This window comes from Molothrus aeneus, chromosome 13, assembly GCF_037042795.1.
Source record: "Molothrus aeneus isolate 106 chromosome 13, BPBGC_Maene_1.0, whole genome shotgun sequence".
NCBI lineage: Eukaryota > Metazoa > Chordata > Aves > Passeriformes > Icteridae > Molothrus > Molothrus aeneus.
Window position 1 is genome coordinate 16,958,127 of NC_089658.1, and position 13,611 is coordinate 16,971,737.

General features: G+C 41.0%; 1 protein-coding gene across 4 annotated transcripts in view; it reads left to right on the forward strand.

Moving 5' to 3' along the window:
• Nucleotides 1-3,921: 3,921 nt before the first annotated feature.
• LRRC28 (leucine rich repeat containing 28) overlaps nt 3,922-13,611 on the forward strand; it is a 52,447-nt gene continuing 42,757 nt past the window's right edge. The window contains exons 1-5 of one of the 4 annotated variants that reach the window (XM_066558931.1): nt 3,953-4,013; nt 4,432-4,546; nt 6,295-6,512; nt 10,213-10,253; nt 12,814-12,851. In XM_066558931.1, coding sequence (XP_066415028.1) covers nt 6,330-6,512; nt 10,213-10,253; nt 12,814-12,851 — 262 coding nt within the window. In that variant the 5' untranslated portion in view covers nt 3,953-4,013; nt 4,432-4,546; nt 6,295-6,329. Of the gene's footprint in view, nt 4,014-4,431; nt 4,547-6,294; nt 6,513-10,212; nt 10,254-12,813; nt 12,852-13,611 lie in introns of those variants that run through there. The other 3 variants (XM_066558932.1, XM_066558934.1, XM_066558933.1) reach the window with 3 other exon arrangements.

Below are 13,611 nucleotides of genomic sequence, written 5' to 3' on the forward strand. Positions count from 1 at the left end.
AGTTAAAGCATTTATGGAATCAAAGTCAGCAGTACTGTGATGAGTCACTGTAACTCTATTCCACTCCAATAAGAGAGCTTTGTCCCTAAACCAAAATTACTAACTGAAAGTTACAAAAGACTTCCTAAGAAGAACAAGGACTTTCTGGAGAATGGATTCTTTCTCCATTAGTAAAGACCAAACATTTTAGAGAGTTTACTTCTTTCTGGTACAAGAGACAAATCAACAAATGATGCATGATGCAAAATAAACCTCCTGTGGAAAGAATAGAGACAAAATTCTTGACATTTATACCAACTGAATCTTGTATCATTATGTATATGAAATCTGGATTGACTGAAAATATCTTATGTAAGATAGTGTGAAGTGAAAACAAGGGTAAGAAGAATGAAGATTTGAAATTCTACAAGAAAGGATGCAAACTGGAAATGTTCTGTTTTCTTCTTCAAGTCTTTGCAGAACCTGATGATGACACAAGGCGCTGGGCTCTTGTTCAAAGAACAATAGAAGAAATTGAAGAAATGGAAGTTATTAGTCTTTAGATAAGGAAGAAAACCACCCCTTGGTGTCTGTAAGAGCAGAAAATGAAATTGCATATTGAACTGCATAAGAGCTTTCAAAATTCCAGGCAATGTTTATTTTCTAGCAATAAGCAGAAGACAGTAGGACAGCACAAAGCATTCAGCCCCTGTGCTGGAACCCTGCCATGTACAGGAGAGCTCTGCCATTTTCCTTGACCACTCCAAATGTCCCAAGCATGTGTTAAGCAGATTCTTCTCCAGTCTGAGCATGGGAAAGATGTTCTCTGGCTGTGAGAGCTGGCACATGCAGCAGGCTGGGTCACTACTGCTTCACACACTTGTGCTAACACTTGTACACACCAGAACCTAAAGAAAGCTGAAACTCCATCTGCTGATCACTGGATTGATCTGTGCCTAGAAGATTCCTCCAGCCCACAGGACCTCTCTGTACCAGGCATAGCTGCATGAGCTCAGTGTTTACTGATGGATTTGTGCCTCACCATAATTCTCAAAACACGGTGATCTCCAAGATAGCCTATTTTATACTGCTACTTGACACACTGAAGAGCAGAGAATAAAAATACTTGGTAATTACCTGACCTTAAAGGAAAATTCTCTTGCTGTCATGCATCAATCACACTGAATTTTCCTGCTGCTAAAAACTGACCTTTAATTGTGAAGTGGGTATTTTTATCATATTCCAAATTTACAAAGTCTAATTTAATGCACATGATTCAATATCAGTGGTATCCACAGCACTGGGTGGAAAAGACTCATGCAGGATTATTAGGGAGGCAGAACCTCACAGTGTTCAGGACTCAGATTCAGAAATTCACTGAGATACTTTGGATCTTGTAGGTCTGTGTCATTGAGAGCTAGGAAACTTGTCATAAAAACCTCAATAAAAATAATTTCTTCATGTTTCACTCAGCAAAACAAAAGAAAATGTTGGCATAAAGTTTTACTATGCAAAGGTATTTTCAATTGCATCTTCCCAGAGCTGTCAGTCTCAATTAGTTGCCTTGTGTAATAAATCTGGTATAGCATCATCTCTTTTTATTCACACTATCTTCATCTGCCTTGTGTGATTTCAGCATACACAAGGGATCACCAGAGAAGCTGTGCCCGTTTGCTCCAGCCACTGGATTTGTTCCAGTAAACCACCAGATGATGGTGGATCTTCAAGCCACTAACAACTGCAAGCTACTTGAATAGATCTACTTTAAACTGGCATTTCAAAGCAAGTTTTATCAGTTTCTTTTTAGGCACAGATAAGATCAGCCATCCTTCTTAGCAAGATGGAAGAGCCAAGTTCCCCATGCTCCCAGAAGCACAAAAATAAGGATTAAATTAGGGTAAAAAAACAGTAATATTTACTTAGCAGAGAGATTGCACCAGTGTGACAAGTTAGATAAGAATGCCTTGGCAACCATGAGGTAAATGGTCTCCTCACCAGAAGATCAGATTCCAATATCCCTGCTCCACTCATCATTTTTAGCCTTGTGACTACACGAGCAAGACTGGACACCTGTGCTGGGCAGGATCAGAGCTTTGGGGATCAGCTTTCAGGTCTGAGAGCAGCATTTTTCAGAGATCACCATGGCATTGGCTGAGGGGGAAAAAACAGAATGAATGAGTGTGATGATTCAGGCTACACAAAACAACAAAGAGAATCCTGAGCGACCTTTCAGGGGGAAAGACACAAGAAAAAGTGATGTGTGTTGGTGTGAGCAGAAAAGAACAGACAAAATTTGCTCTCAACAATATCAGAGTGCAGTAGTCTTATCTCCTACCTGTTACTCTCTCAAAAAATCTCCAACCAAAAAACCCCAAACCATTACAACTTATGTGTAAATAAATACATTAAGTATCCTGGCTCTGTTAAGAGCAGGTCACCCAGGAAAAAAGCTTCATCTTTCCTTTTCTATTTCAGTAGAAGACAGAAACACAGTTTCTGTCCTGATCAATGACTCAATATTCTAGAGAAGTACATTTGGTTTGACACATTGAATTTTCTCTGAGAAACATGTTGCTAAAAGTCCTCATATTCAGCTTCTACTTTGGTCGGAAATAAGCTTAACTTTTAATTTCTCAGATATTTATAGAGTGAGACCAAAGTGACATTAAGAAGTGTGATGTGTTTGCTGTTTTTAAAACCATGGTGGTCTACAAGCAGACCACTTTGTAACATCAGCTGAAAAAAACAGACAAGTGCTATCAACCACAGTAAGAAATCATGTATACAGAGTGATATAACAAATATGGAGGATGGTGATTTTTGAAGGGTAAATTATTTCAACAAAACCCAATCTATTTTTTTCTGAAAAAAACAGCTCCAAAAAGACTGTGATTGCAAAGTAAGATGGAGCAAATGTAGTTGTCACAATCAATTATTGTCTTTCAAGTGCAGGAAAATGACAAATGAGCCATTAAGAGCTGCTATTCTTTATTTAGAACTAAAAAAGAGAGAAATGAGTCTGCAAGGGAAAAGATCTCAAGCTTTTCTGCATGTTGATTTATTTCAAGTGAAAGTTATGTGAATACATGGAAGAAATATCTTCTGCAAAGTGTTCATCTTGGTAACCCTGCAGACCTGCTGCGTGTATCTCGTTAGGACCAGTTTATGTTAATTTGTCTGTGGAAACTGGAAAGAGGATTCTGCAGCTGAGATTCTTTTTTTAGCCAGCTGTAGAGGTGATCTTCAGCAAAAAGCAACTTTTTAATACCCGGTGATGTTAAATACCCTGAGGATGAAGGAATTAGCTGTCAGCAGAGAACTGACAAGACACAAACAAGCCTTTATGTGTCATCCTAGTCCGTGTGAATGCACGTAAAATCAAAACATTTCCACAGGGCAACTATCATGGGTAAAAATGTCCGTGGTGGGCAGGTGGTGGGTGCAGGCAGAACCCTATGAGCGCCTCCACTCTGTGTTAACACAGAAATAAAAGGCAGGTAGAGGGTGGTCCCTGACCACAACTTCTATCAGCAAATGATGTTCTCCTTTATCAGCGATTAACCAGGGATGACTTGTTAGCACCGTGGGCTGTGTGAACATGGGGGGAGGCATGTGGAGCCCCCATGTTCGCTCATGGAACCGCATCGGGAGGAACCGGGACAGCGGGAACACCCGGAACATCTGAACACCGGCAGAGACCGGAACAACGGGAACACCCGGACACCTGAGCACCGGCAGAGACCGTCACACCGGGATCACCGAGACACCGGCAGAGACCGTGACACCGGGACCGGCCGCAGCCCCTCAGCCCACGGCGAGGGGCGGGCGCGGCGCTGAGGGGGGGCGCGCTCCCATTGGCTAGCGGAGGGAGGCGGGAGAGACGGAGCGTTGTGATTGGTCGCTACCCACGGCGGGGCGGGGCGGTGTCTCGCGAGAGCCGCGCGGCATCCGCGGTCTCGCGCGGCCCGGGCCGGCCCGTCCCGCCCCCGGGTCCCTGGGCCGGCGGCGGCGCCGCTCCCGCTGCGGCGGCCCCGGTGAGTGGCTGTGACCCGGCCGGGCCGAGGGGGAACGGGGACAGGGCCAAGGTGATCGGGTCCTGACGGTGGGAGGTTGTCTTCGGTGCTTTGCCCGTACTGTCTGCTCGCCGGACCGCGCGGGCACGGCACCGCTCCGTGAGGGGGTGCGCGCTATGGCCGGGCCCCATCGCCCCTGTCTGTCCCGTTCCCTCCTTGTCTCCCCGTTTCTCCTTCTCTTCCCCGCGTCCCCCTTCCCTGGTGCCCCTCTCTGCCCCTTCTTTCCCCCTTTCCCATCTCTGTTTCCCCATAATCGCCCCCTCTCCCCCGTACCCCCTTCCCCTTCCTCCTCGCCCTTCCCTGAAGGTCCCGGTCCCTCACGGGGCCACGGTCACTGGGTGCTATCAGCCCTCATCCTTCTTTTTTACTCTCCTTAAAGAGCATGGTTGTGGCTGTTCCTCTTCGGTAAGGCTGCACCTCCTCCGTGGAAAAAGATAATTGAGAGAGGAAAAGTTTGGCTGGTGGTGGAAGGGAGTGGAGGAGGTTCCTTTGAAGTAAGAGCCAAAGTAGATTGTGACTGGACTTTGCATCTGTGGCGTTGCATGTTTGTGTGTCCGTGTGTGCCATGGCTAAATGTGCAGTTGTTTTATGGAGCCACAGCTCTGTGAAGAGAAGCCCACAAGTGCAGGACACCTGAAAACCATCTCTGGACAAATTGGAAAGCTATTGGATATTTGTGTGTGTATTTTGTCATTTCTCAACTTCTGATTTGAAAAAATTCAGAGGAGGATGACCTTTCCTTTACCTTGTCTTATATTGTAGAGGTATTAATAATAAATACTCAGGTTATGCCCATTAAAAATTTTAACACTTTTCCAGGCATTATTTTAATGCTGATCACAGAAGAAGAGTTGGGAATTGTAATGGCTTCATTTCCTTGCTCTTCTGGTCTAAGAGAGCTTTAATGTTAGGAGTGCCAAGGGCCAGTGTGTGTGCCCTGTTCCCTAAAACAGCTAATGAAGAGACAATGGTTAAAAACCTCTTAAAAACTCACAAATGTGTTTTGCTCCAGAAGGACACAGATCACTGCTAAGAGCTGTTATCTGCAAATCAAGGGAACTCCTCAAACTAATGAAGTAGTTTGATTAATAGTATGGTTGGGTTGGCACTCTTTAGTTGGAGTTTTGTGTGCCATGCCTATAACCAGATGGGATTTATGATTCAGGGCCTTCACTTCCAATATTTGTTATGATTAGAAACCTCTCCTTCAGTGAAGGATTGAACTAAAATAGAAAATGTTATTGGTGGGAAGCAGTTCTGAGTCCTTGCCTTTTGTTAATGGCAGTTAATTTATATACACAAGTCTGTAGCAAAATGGTAACTTTAAATTAATGAATAGTCTGGGTTTATTATGTTTTTTATGAGATTGTTGAAAAGATGCAGCATTGCTGTTGTTGTCTAAATCTAGACAGCAGAATAATGACTTGAATTTTGGTTATATCTGAAAAACAAGTTGAATAAAGTCAGGTTTCAGATACAAGTTAATTTTTAATTTGCCTTCCTGTTTTTGTTTTCTGGTTTTGAAATTGTCAGTTAAAGCTTGACACTTTGTTCTTTCTGGTTTTATTTTTAGTAGAGCAAGCTGAAAATCTGCTGTCTTATCTAACCCTTTATAAATTTTCTCACTGCAAGTTTCAGATTTCTCATATATTAGTGTAATATTTTTAAATGGCTTTACTGCCTATCTATCCCAATTACCTCTTCCAACTGGTAAATTATTCCACCAGTTTTATATGGGAAAGCACTTCAAACTTTCATTGCCTTTTGTCTTACTGCCTTAAAAGATAATGGTGATTTTAAATCACCTGAGACTAAAATCCTGTATTAATTGTGTGTTTTTCTTATCTGTGGGTTCTTCTTTTAGCACATGAGACAGGATGTGGGACATCAGTAATGGTTAAAAGAAGTTGCTTTTATTTTCTTCTTGTAGTGGCAATTTTGACAAAATAATCCAAAAGGTCCATTGAACATGTATGAAGCTAAAAGCATTAAATATAAACAAATATAACAAAGATTTTATTATTTCAGGTCCTGTAATGCACTAAAGCTTAATCCAGAAAATAGTCCAAGACTTGCTTCTAACACAGCTTATGGTGTGGATGTTCTGGGGACTTTGTGTATTAACTGGAACAAGTGTGTTTAGATAAATTATCAGAGAATTTGTAATCAGGAACTCTTCCTGCAAAAGAAGCACAGCTACACCTTGGTAATACTGGGCTTTTTTCCTCTTTTTGTCTCCTAGAAATGGCTCTGCTCTGCGAAGAGGCCATGCAGTAGATGTGGTGCTTAGTCATGGCATCAGAACTGTGTAAAACAATCTCTGAGGCAAAGCTGGAAAGGCACAAGAACTTGTTCTTGAATTACCGAAATCTCCATCACTTCCCTCTGGAGTTACTGAAAGATGAGGGGCTGCAGTACTTGGAGAGACTTTACATGAAGAGAAATTCCCTGACCACATTGGTACGACAGTCTCTTTATTGCAATGTTTACTGTCTGTGTGCTTAGCAATGCTGATTTTGAAACAGAAAGAAAAGAGATTATATTATAGATAATCTGACCCTGAATGATGCCATCAGCTGTAAGATGTGAGTATTTAAACTTGCATAGGTAATGTAGAGAATAATAAATGGATGGATGTTCGTGACATTTTATGGTTACCCTTCTCAAGCTCTCAAGACCTCCTGGGGCTTTTCTTGTCAGGCTTGTTGTTCTGTAGGGTTTTTTTTAGCCTATACATTTTACTCACATAAGTGGTCAGTTTCTCCTGTTAGATGATGCTATGCAGCCTATTCTACATTTCTTCATTAGGCTGAATGACTTTTTCCCTTGGTGTGTGCCTAATTTCCAAGGCAATGTCAATCCCAGGGTCTAATTCCAGCCCTGCTGTTAAGGTGCCAGTAAAAACTTGTATCTATGGGCTGCTCTTGAGAGGAGAACACAGTTATATGTCACAGTTAATGTGGGATTTTCTTCTGGGATTTCTTCTTGTTTTGTTGTTGTTCCCTGAACTGAAGAAATTCTCACCCTGAGTCAATGTTGTGACCTCAAAATTCAGTGTGGGGCAGTTAAATAACTGTGAGAGGTGTTCTAAGCTGGTAAGACTCTATAGGCTAGAGTCAGAACTTGCCACTCTCAAGAGGCTCAAGTCTCCAAGTTTTCATTTGTGGTTGCTTGATTGGTTTGGATTTGTTGTTTGTTTTGTTGGGGTTTTTTTTTGGTGGGCTCTTCCAGCATATGAGAGGTAGAGGAACTGTAGGGCATGACTACTTAAAATTCACCAAAATTGTACAGTTTTCAGGGTTTCCTTGAATCAGTCCATACTCCACTTTAGGGGCCAAAAGCTGTAAGGATTCTGAAGATTTTATGCCTTTTCTTCATCTTGAATGAGTCATTTAAGTTGACATGTACTGTAGAGAATTATTTTAGCACTCTGGTTTTGGGCAGTAATTTAATAATGTGCAATAATTTAACAGGAGGAGAGGATTCATGGTTACAAATCAAAACTGCTGTAAAATTAGCCAAAGGCTGTAAACAGCTCTGCCTTGACACTTTGTGAAATTCAGTGATGATTTAGTGCAGTAAGTTCACAAACTTTGCGCTGCTCAAAAGATGAAACAATAAGGAGGGTTTTGTATGTAAGCGTTAAGACCTAGATAAAGAAACTGAAACAAAAGTTAAAATGTAGGTCATACTTAGGCAAAATTGCTTTCAAACAGCGTGAAGCAGAGCTTGATTAGATTCACAGCAATCAGGATAACTTGCTCATAATGTGCCTTGTTGGGCTCTCATTCAAGTGCTCAGCACTATTGTTGGAACAAGGCAAACAAATTTGGGTGTCATTCACTGAGCATCTGTTCCACAGAAGAGATGTTGGAAGTTGTAGTGGACCAAAATAGATCAAGTCAGCAGCATGTTACAAAAAAAGGCAGATGTCTTTTTGGAACGTGGAAAGTTTCACAATCTCCATTAAAAGCAGAAGGAAGTAATTATTGATGCTGTTAAAGCACAAGCTGGAGCAGAGTTTCATACTCAAGAACAGCCTGGGTGAACTGGAGAGAACCTAGAGAGCAGCAGTGAGGGACCTTTAGAGAGCATGTCCTGAGAGAAAAGGTTAAAGGTGATGGAGAGGAAAACCAGGAGGAGCTGGGGGAAACAGAAATCACAGATATTTTTACAGAATATAATTTCATAATGAGGTTTTTCGATGTCCACTACTGGTAGGACAAGTAGTGCTCTCAATTTTAGTACAGTCATAGGAAATCAGGTACACTGGGGCAATGGGGAGAGTGGAAATCTCAGCTGAGAATACTTGAAAACAAATTATTGAAGGAAGATGTGTCTTATACTTCTCTAATGCGAGGTGATGAGCAATAGCTCATCAATAAGCACTTCAAATTGCATGAGCATTATTGAAAACCATCAAAACAGGACCTGAACCATATTTCTCTAAAATTAGGTGGTACTTTTGTCCCACTGGTTCATTCCTTCAGAATTCTGAAAATAAATGACTAAATCAGCTTTTGTTCTTTACTCTTCTCAAATGACTCTTGTCCTTGACAGATGACTCCTATGAAATGTCTGGGATAGTTACTCTGACAGAATTTACCTTGGCTAAGAATAATTTCATTTTTGTCTCCATTGGCAAGATGGAAGTGATGGAGTGCTGTGACATAATGAATGGATCAAGGAGCCATACAGCACACCTGTATCCCAGCCCCAAATCTTCCCACTTCTCAGTTCATTTTTGATCACATGAACCTTCCAGTACCCCATTTCCCCATCTATTAAAAGCAGATAGTTGTTTGCCTTGTTAGCTCTGTCGGAAGCAAGATCAAGTGTAATTGATTTTAATTTCCTACCTCAGAATGCTGTCCTGTTCTGACAGAGCAGCAGGTGGGATGGTGGCAGCAGTTTGTGCTTCAGGTTAACATGCTAATCGTACTGAAGGCAGTAGGATGGCAGTGAAATGGGCTTTTCCCACACTTTGTCAGGGTAGGCTGGGCTGTTTTGTGCCTGAGCCCATTTTCCCGGTTAAGCTGCGGTGTTTGCCCGCTCGGGTCCGGCCCGGCCGGGGCGGTCACTGCACCGCGGCGGAGCTGCCGCCAGGGGGCAGCGCCGGATCAGCGACAGCGCCTGCCGCCCGTGACGTCACCGCCGCGGGGCTGAGGCATCGATCGCTGCTCCGAGCAAATGCGGGCTCGGGGCCCGGGGCCAGCGCCGGGCATGCTTGATACCTGAATATTACCTGTTTCTCCATCTTCACGTTATGAACGCAAAGCCATGTATGCTAGAGAATATGGCTATTTAAGGGATCGTACATCATGTTTATTCACATGAATATTTCTAGTTTTAACAGGAATTTAATTATGTGATCAAGCTGCTTTTGAAATGCAGTCGTTTCTGCATATATCAGTATTGTAACCCTTTTTTTTCATTGAAACAAATCTATGTTAGAGCAGGTTTCTTAAGTAATAAAACTGTCTTAACTTTGAATAATTTTGAGTGTAGTTTCCAACACGACATCTGAAGCTTGTGAAGCCAATTTTGTGATATGTGCTCATGGTTATAAATGCCACCAAGAAAGAGAATTACAGCTAGGGATCAGTTGGCAGTTAAGAAATGATATGCATATTAATATGTAAATATGAAAATCTAGTTTGATGGATTCAGCAGTTCTGGCTTGGTGGTAATTGATCAAGCTACACAAAGATTGTAGGTCATTTCCCAGTTTAGCAGCATTATAAAATACATTCTGGTTAGACATCTTGTGTAGTTCTTGTTCTGCTTGAAGTCTGTAAAGGCTGCAACTTCTTAGCAATCTCTTCCCTTCAACTAACTCATTTATTTGAATATATTTTCAAAAGAAGATGAGGTAATCCATCTTTTCAGTCTCAGAAATCTGACTCCCATTTTGCTGAGGACATGATAATGTCACTTCTAAGCTGTAGTTCTGTACAGTAGTGAATTGCTCACCCAGGATACATCTGAGATTGCCCTGATGGACATTTGGGGTATGGAACCAGGCTATTGTATAGACATTCCTTGTTGCCATTTTTCCTGCTGACATGTTGTAGTATGATGATTAAAATGACTTGGGTACACAATGTTTGTGTGTCTGGTTTTTGTTTAGAAACCTAAAAAATCTCTAACTCTCTTTCAGCCAGAAAACCTTGCACAGAAGCTTCCAAACCTCGTGGAATTGTGAGTTTGTGTAGGAGTTCTAATATATTTTTATTATGCTTATCCGTCTCATCTTAAAATAATCTAGAATCTATTAGTTGCATATAATTTTTCTCTTAAGTGTGGAGGGCTTTCTTGGAGGGCAAGAAAGGGTAATTTTTTGTTGTTGTGTTTTCTTAATTTGTTTGTTATTGGGCTTTTTTTCTGATGGAGGTGTATTAAGTCCAATTTTAATTTTTTAAAAATTTCTTGTTTATTGTATGTGAAGAACTTTATACCACTGTCTCTACTGCTAAGAGGAAAAAACCTTACCCCATAAATTCTGTGTAGACTTGTCACACTGATAAAGCCCTGGAAGCTCCCAGTGCAGTGGTCAGAGGGTGGTGACAGAGCCAGAGTAACAGGTTACAGCCTCCAGCCCATCCCTCGCTGCTCACTCCCACCCCAGCTCCCAGGGGTTTTATGATCTCAGTCGTGCTGATTGCAGTAATCAGGTTTTGGAACCAAGTCACAGATTGTCAAATGGGAGCAGGGATGAGCACGTAGGGGTAGTAACTGTGGAATGATGATTGCTGTAGGCAGAGCAGTTTATCCAGTCTTGTCCAAAAAATGGATGTCCCGTGAACTGGATTGTTTTGACAATTAATTTAATTAAGCCCCTGAGACAATGTTTTCTTCCTTCCCCTTTTTCTCTAAAGTTGTGATTCCCTTCTGTGGTAGGATTGGCAGTGGGGGGTTAAGAGGTTTGTCCTTTTCTCCCCTTTTCAGCCCTTTGTCTCAGTTTCACATGAGTACCTGGTGGAGCTTTGATTGTTTATTTCATGGCCAGCTCCCCACAGGAGGTGTTTGTCTGAGGAGTCCATGCTCTGATCTTGGCATCCTCATGTGGCCCTTTACCCCACCTTGCTGGTGCCTTGTCCACAGTGTGGCTGAACTGGTTTGTAGGTCACTGCAGTCTCTGACTCACTCAAGAGCAAATCCTATCTGATTGTCTTGAGAGCAGTAAAATTAATATTTTTATATTTGATATCATGATTTGCCATTGGGCATCAGGAAACCTCTGTGTTATTTGATACTGCTTTTAGGGAAAACCTGTTTAAATTACAGCTTAAAATAATTTCTTACAAACACTGATTTATAGGAGTCAAGCCTGATTATTTGGTATTCAGCAAGCTCAGTTGTCCCACCATTATCCCACACATTCTGGTGGTCTAGAAAGAGCTGCAATGGGCCTGTGGTTTGTGTAGCTCTAATAGGACAAGTCAGTTTTTAATGAGACAATAAAAGGTGTTTTGTTGTCAGGGAAGAGACCACAAAACAAGGATTTATTTAAAGAATAATTTGGTACAGTAGCTTTCAGTTTTGAGAGACAAATTATTTTGATTTTCCTACAAGTTATTACATCCTTAGTTATTTCACTTGTGTGTCTTTCTTTGTATAGCATGCTCCTGATGCTGGGCTATGAGGTGTAGCTCCTCATAATACAGGGGTTTTTTAGCTTAAGTGAAGTAGTTCACAAATATTTTCAGGAGCTGCAGCTGAAGGGATAAGAGAATGCTCATCCTATCTTTCTACAAACATGTTTGCTATGCTTATGTTTGTTAAGTTTTTAGCAAACTACAATTTTCAAAGAGAAAGAGAAGGTTCAGGTGCCCCATGCAGTTGAAATATTTATACATTTTTTCCCTTGTTCTGTCTCCCTGAAAAGAGAGGTTCCTACTTTAGGAAATGCTCTTGGAATACAGTAGGAAAAAACGTGCCATGAAAATAATTCCGTGTGTGCCTAAGCAATTGAACACTGAGTACTCAATATTCCTTTGCAGTTGGATATCAGGATTGGAAAATTTTGTTACTGTTATTTTCTACAAGATACAATTGTTCTTTTGCAGCAACGATGATTGAAATCTGAAATGTGTAAAATCTAAGATCAGTGTTTATGTTACCAGAAGTACTGGAAGTGCTCCATCAGAGGGTGCTGAATATTCTTAGTGAGAGATCTGGCCACCCTCTGTAGCTGCATAAATAACCATGTGCAAGATTGGGTTTTTCTTTTGTAAAATGTACTTTAAGCTTGAAAAACCCACTTTGAGTGAATAGATCATGTGCTTATTTCTTCACTAAAGGTGTGAGAGTTTATGTGTAGGGGAAAATGTTTGTAATTGTATAACTTGTGTGGGTGTGGGCTTTTTTGCTTACCTTGGCCAGCATTTAGTGTCAAATAACCTGGTGATCAAATATGATTTATTCTGGTTATTCTCTCTGCTTATTCTTTTCCCTTTTTGTTTTCCTCCATATGACTTGCAAAATTAAAGCCTGTTATTATTGTAACTGTGAATGGTTTGTTTTACATAATTGTATGTAATTTTCTTTTATTTTTATGGTAATCATTTAATAATCCAAGTGAAACTTAAGTACCTGTCCATTGCCAGTTTATACAGTTTCCACAGCTTTTGTGGTCATAGGGAGGAATGGCTTTGAGGGTGCTCTTTCAGTCTGAAGCTGGATATTTTGCAAACTGATCATGTAGCAGAAGTCCTTGAGGGTAACAGGTGGTGTCCTCTGCTTTTTCTCCTCCCCCCAGGTACCTTCATTCAAATAACATAGTTGTTGTACCTGAAGGTAAGTAATCTACCAGCTCACGATAAGTGGCAGGAATCATAAAATATTCATTTTTCTTCTTTTGAGGAGACCTATTTTTCCTTTATTTTCCCATAAAACATTAAAGATTTTCATACAAAATATACCAATGTAGCTTTTAGTTGATAATGTCCTTGTTTATGCTATGTTAAATTCTTTTAATGAATTCTCAAATGCACCTAAATGCTGTTTGCTCCAGTTCTAATTGCAGAAAGTGAAAAGGCTAAATGGCACTCATCTGCAGAAACTAAAAATCCAGAGTGTCTGCTGCTTTCAGGCAGTTACCACACTGAATACTCTGCTGGTTTAGATCATGACAGATTTGAAACCCAAAGGAGCAAGAACTTGTACTAGTTTCTTTTCTTTGTCTTAATTGCAGTTATGCTCCCAACCTGAGGAATTTGTGTTCAATTTATGCTCTTTTTGAATGTAAATTGGGTAGAGTCAAAGGAATAGAAGTGGTTTCAGAGCAGAATTGTGTGAGGAGGGTCTGGATGTGGTGGTGTTTGCAGGGGTCTTAGGATGAGGGAAGAGATGAGAATGTTGACTCCATGTTTCAGAAGGCTTGATTTATTATTTTATGATATATATTATATTAAAACTATGCTAAAAGAATAGAAGAAAGGATTTCATCAGAAGGCTAGCTAAGAATAGAAAAAGAAGGATAACAAAGGCTTGTGACTGACTGAGACAGTCTGAGCCAGCTGGACTGTGATTGGCCATTAATTAGAAACAACCACAT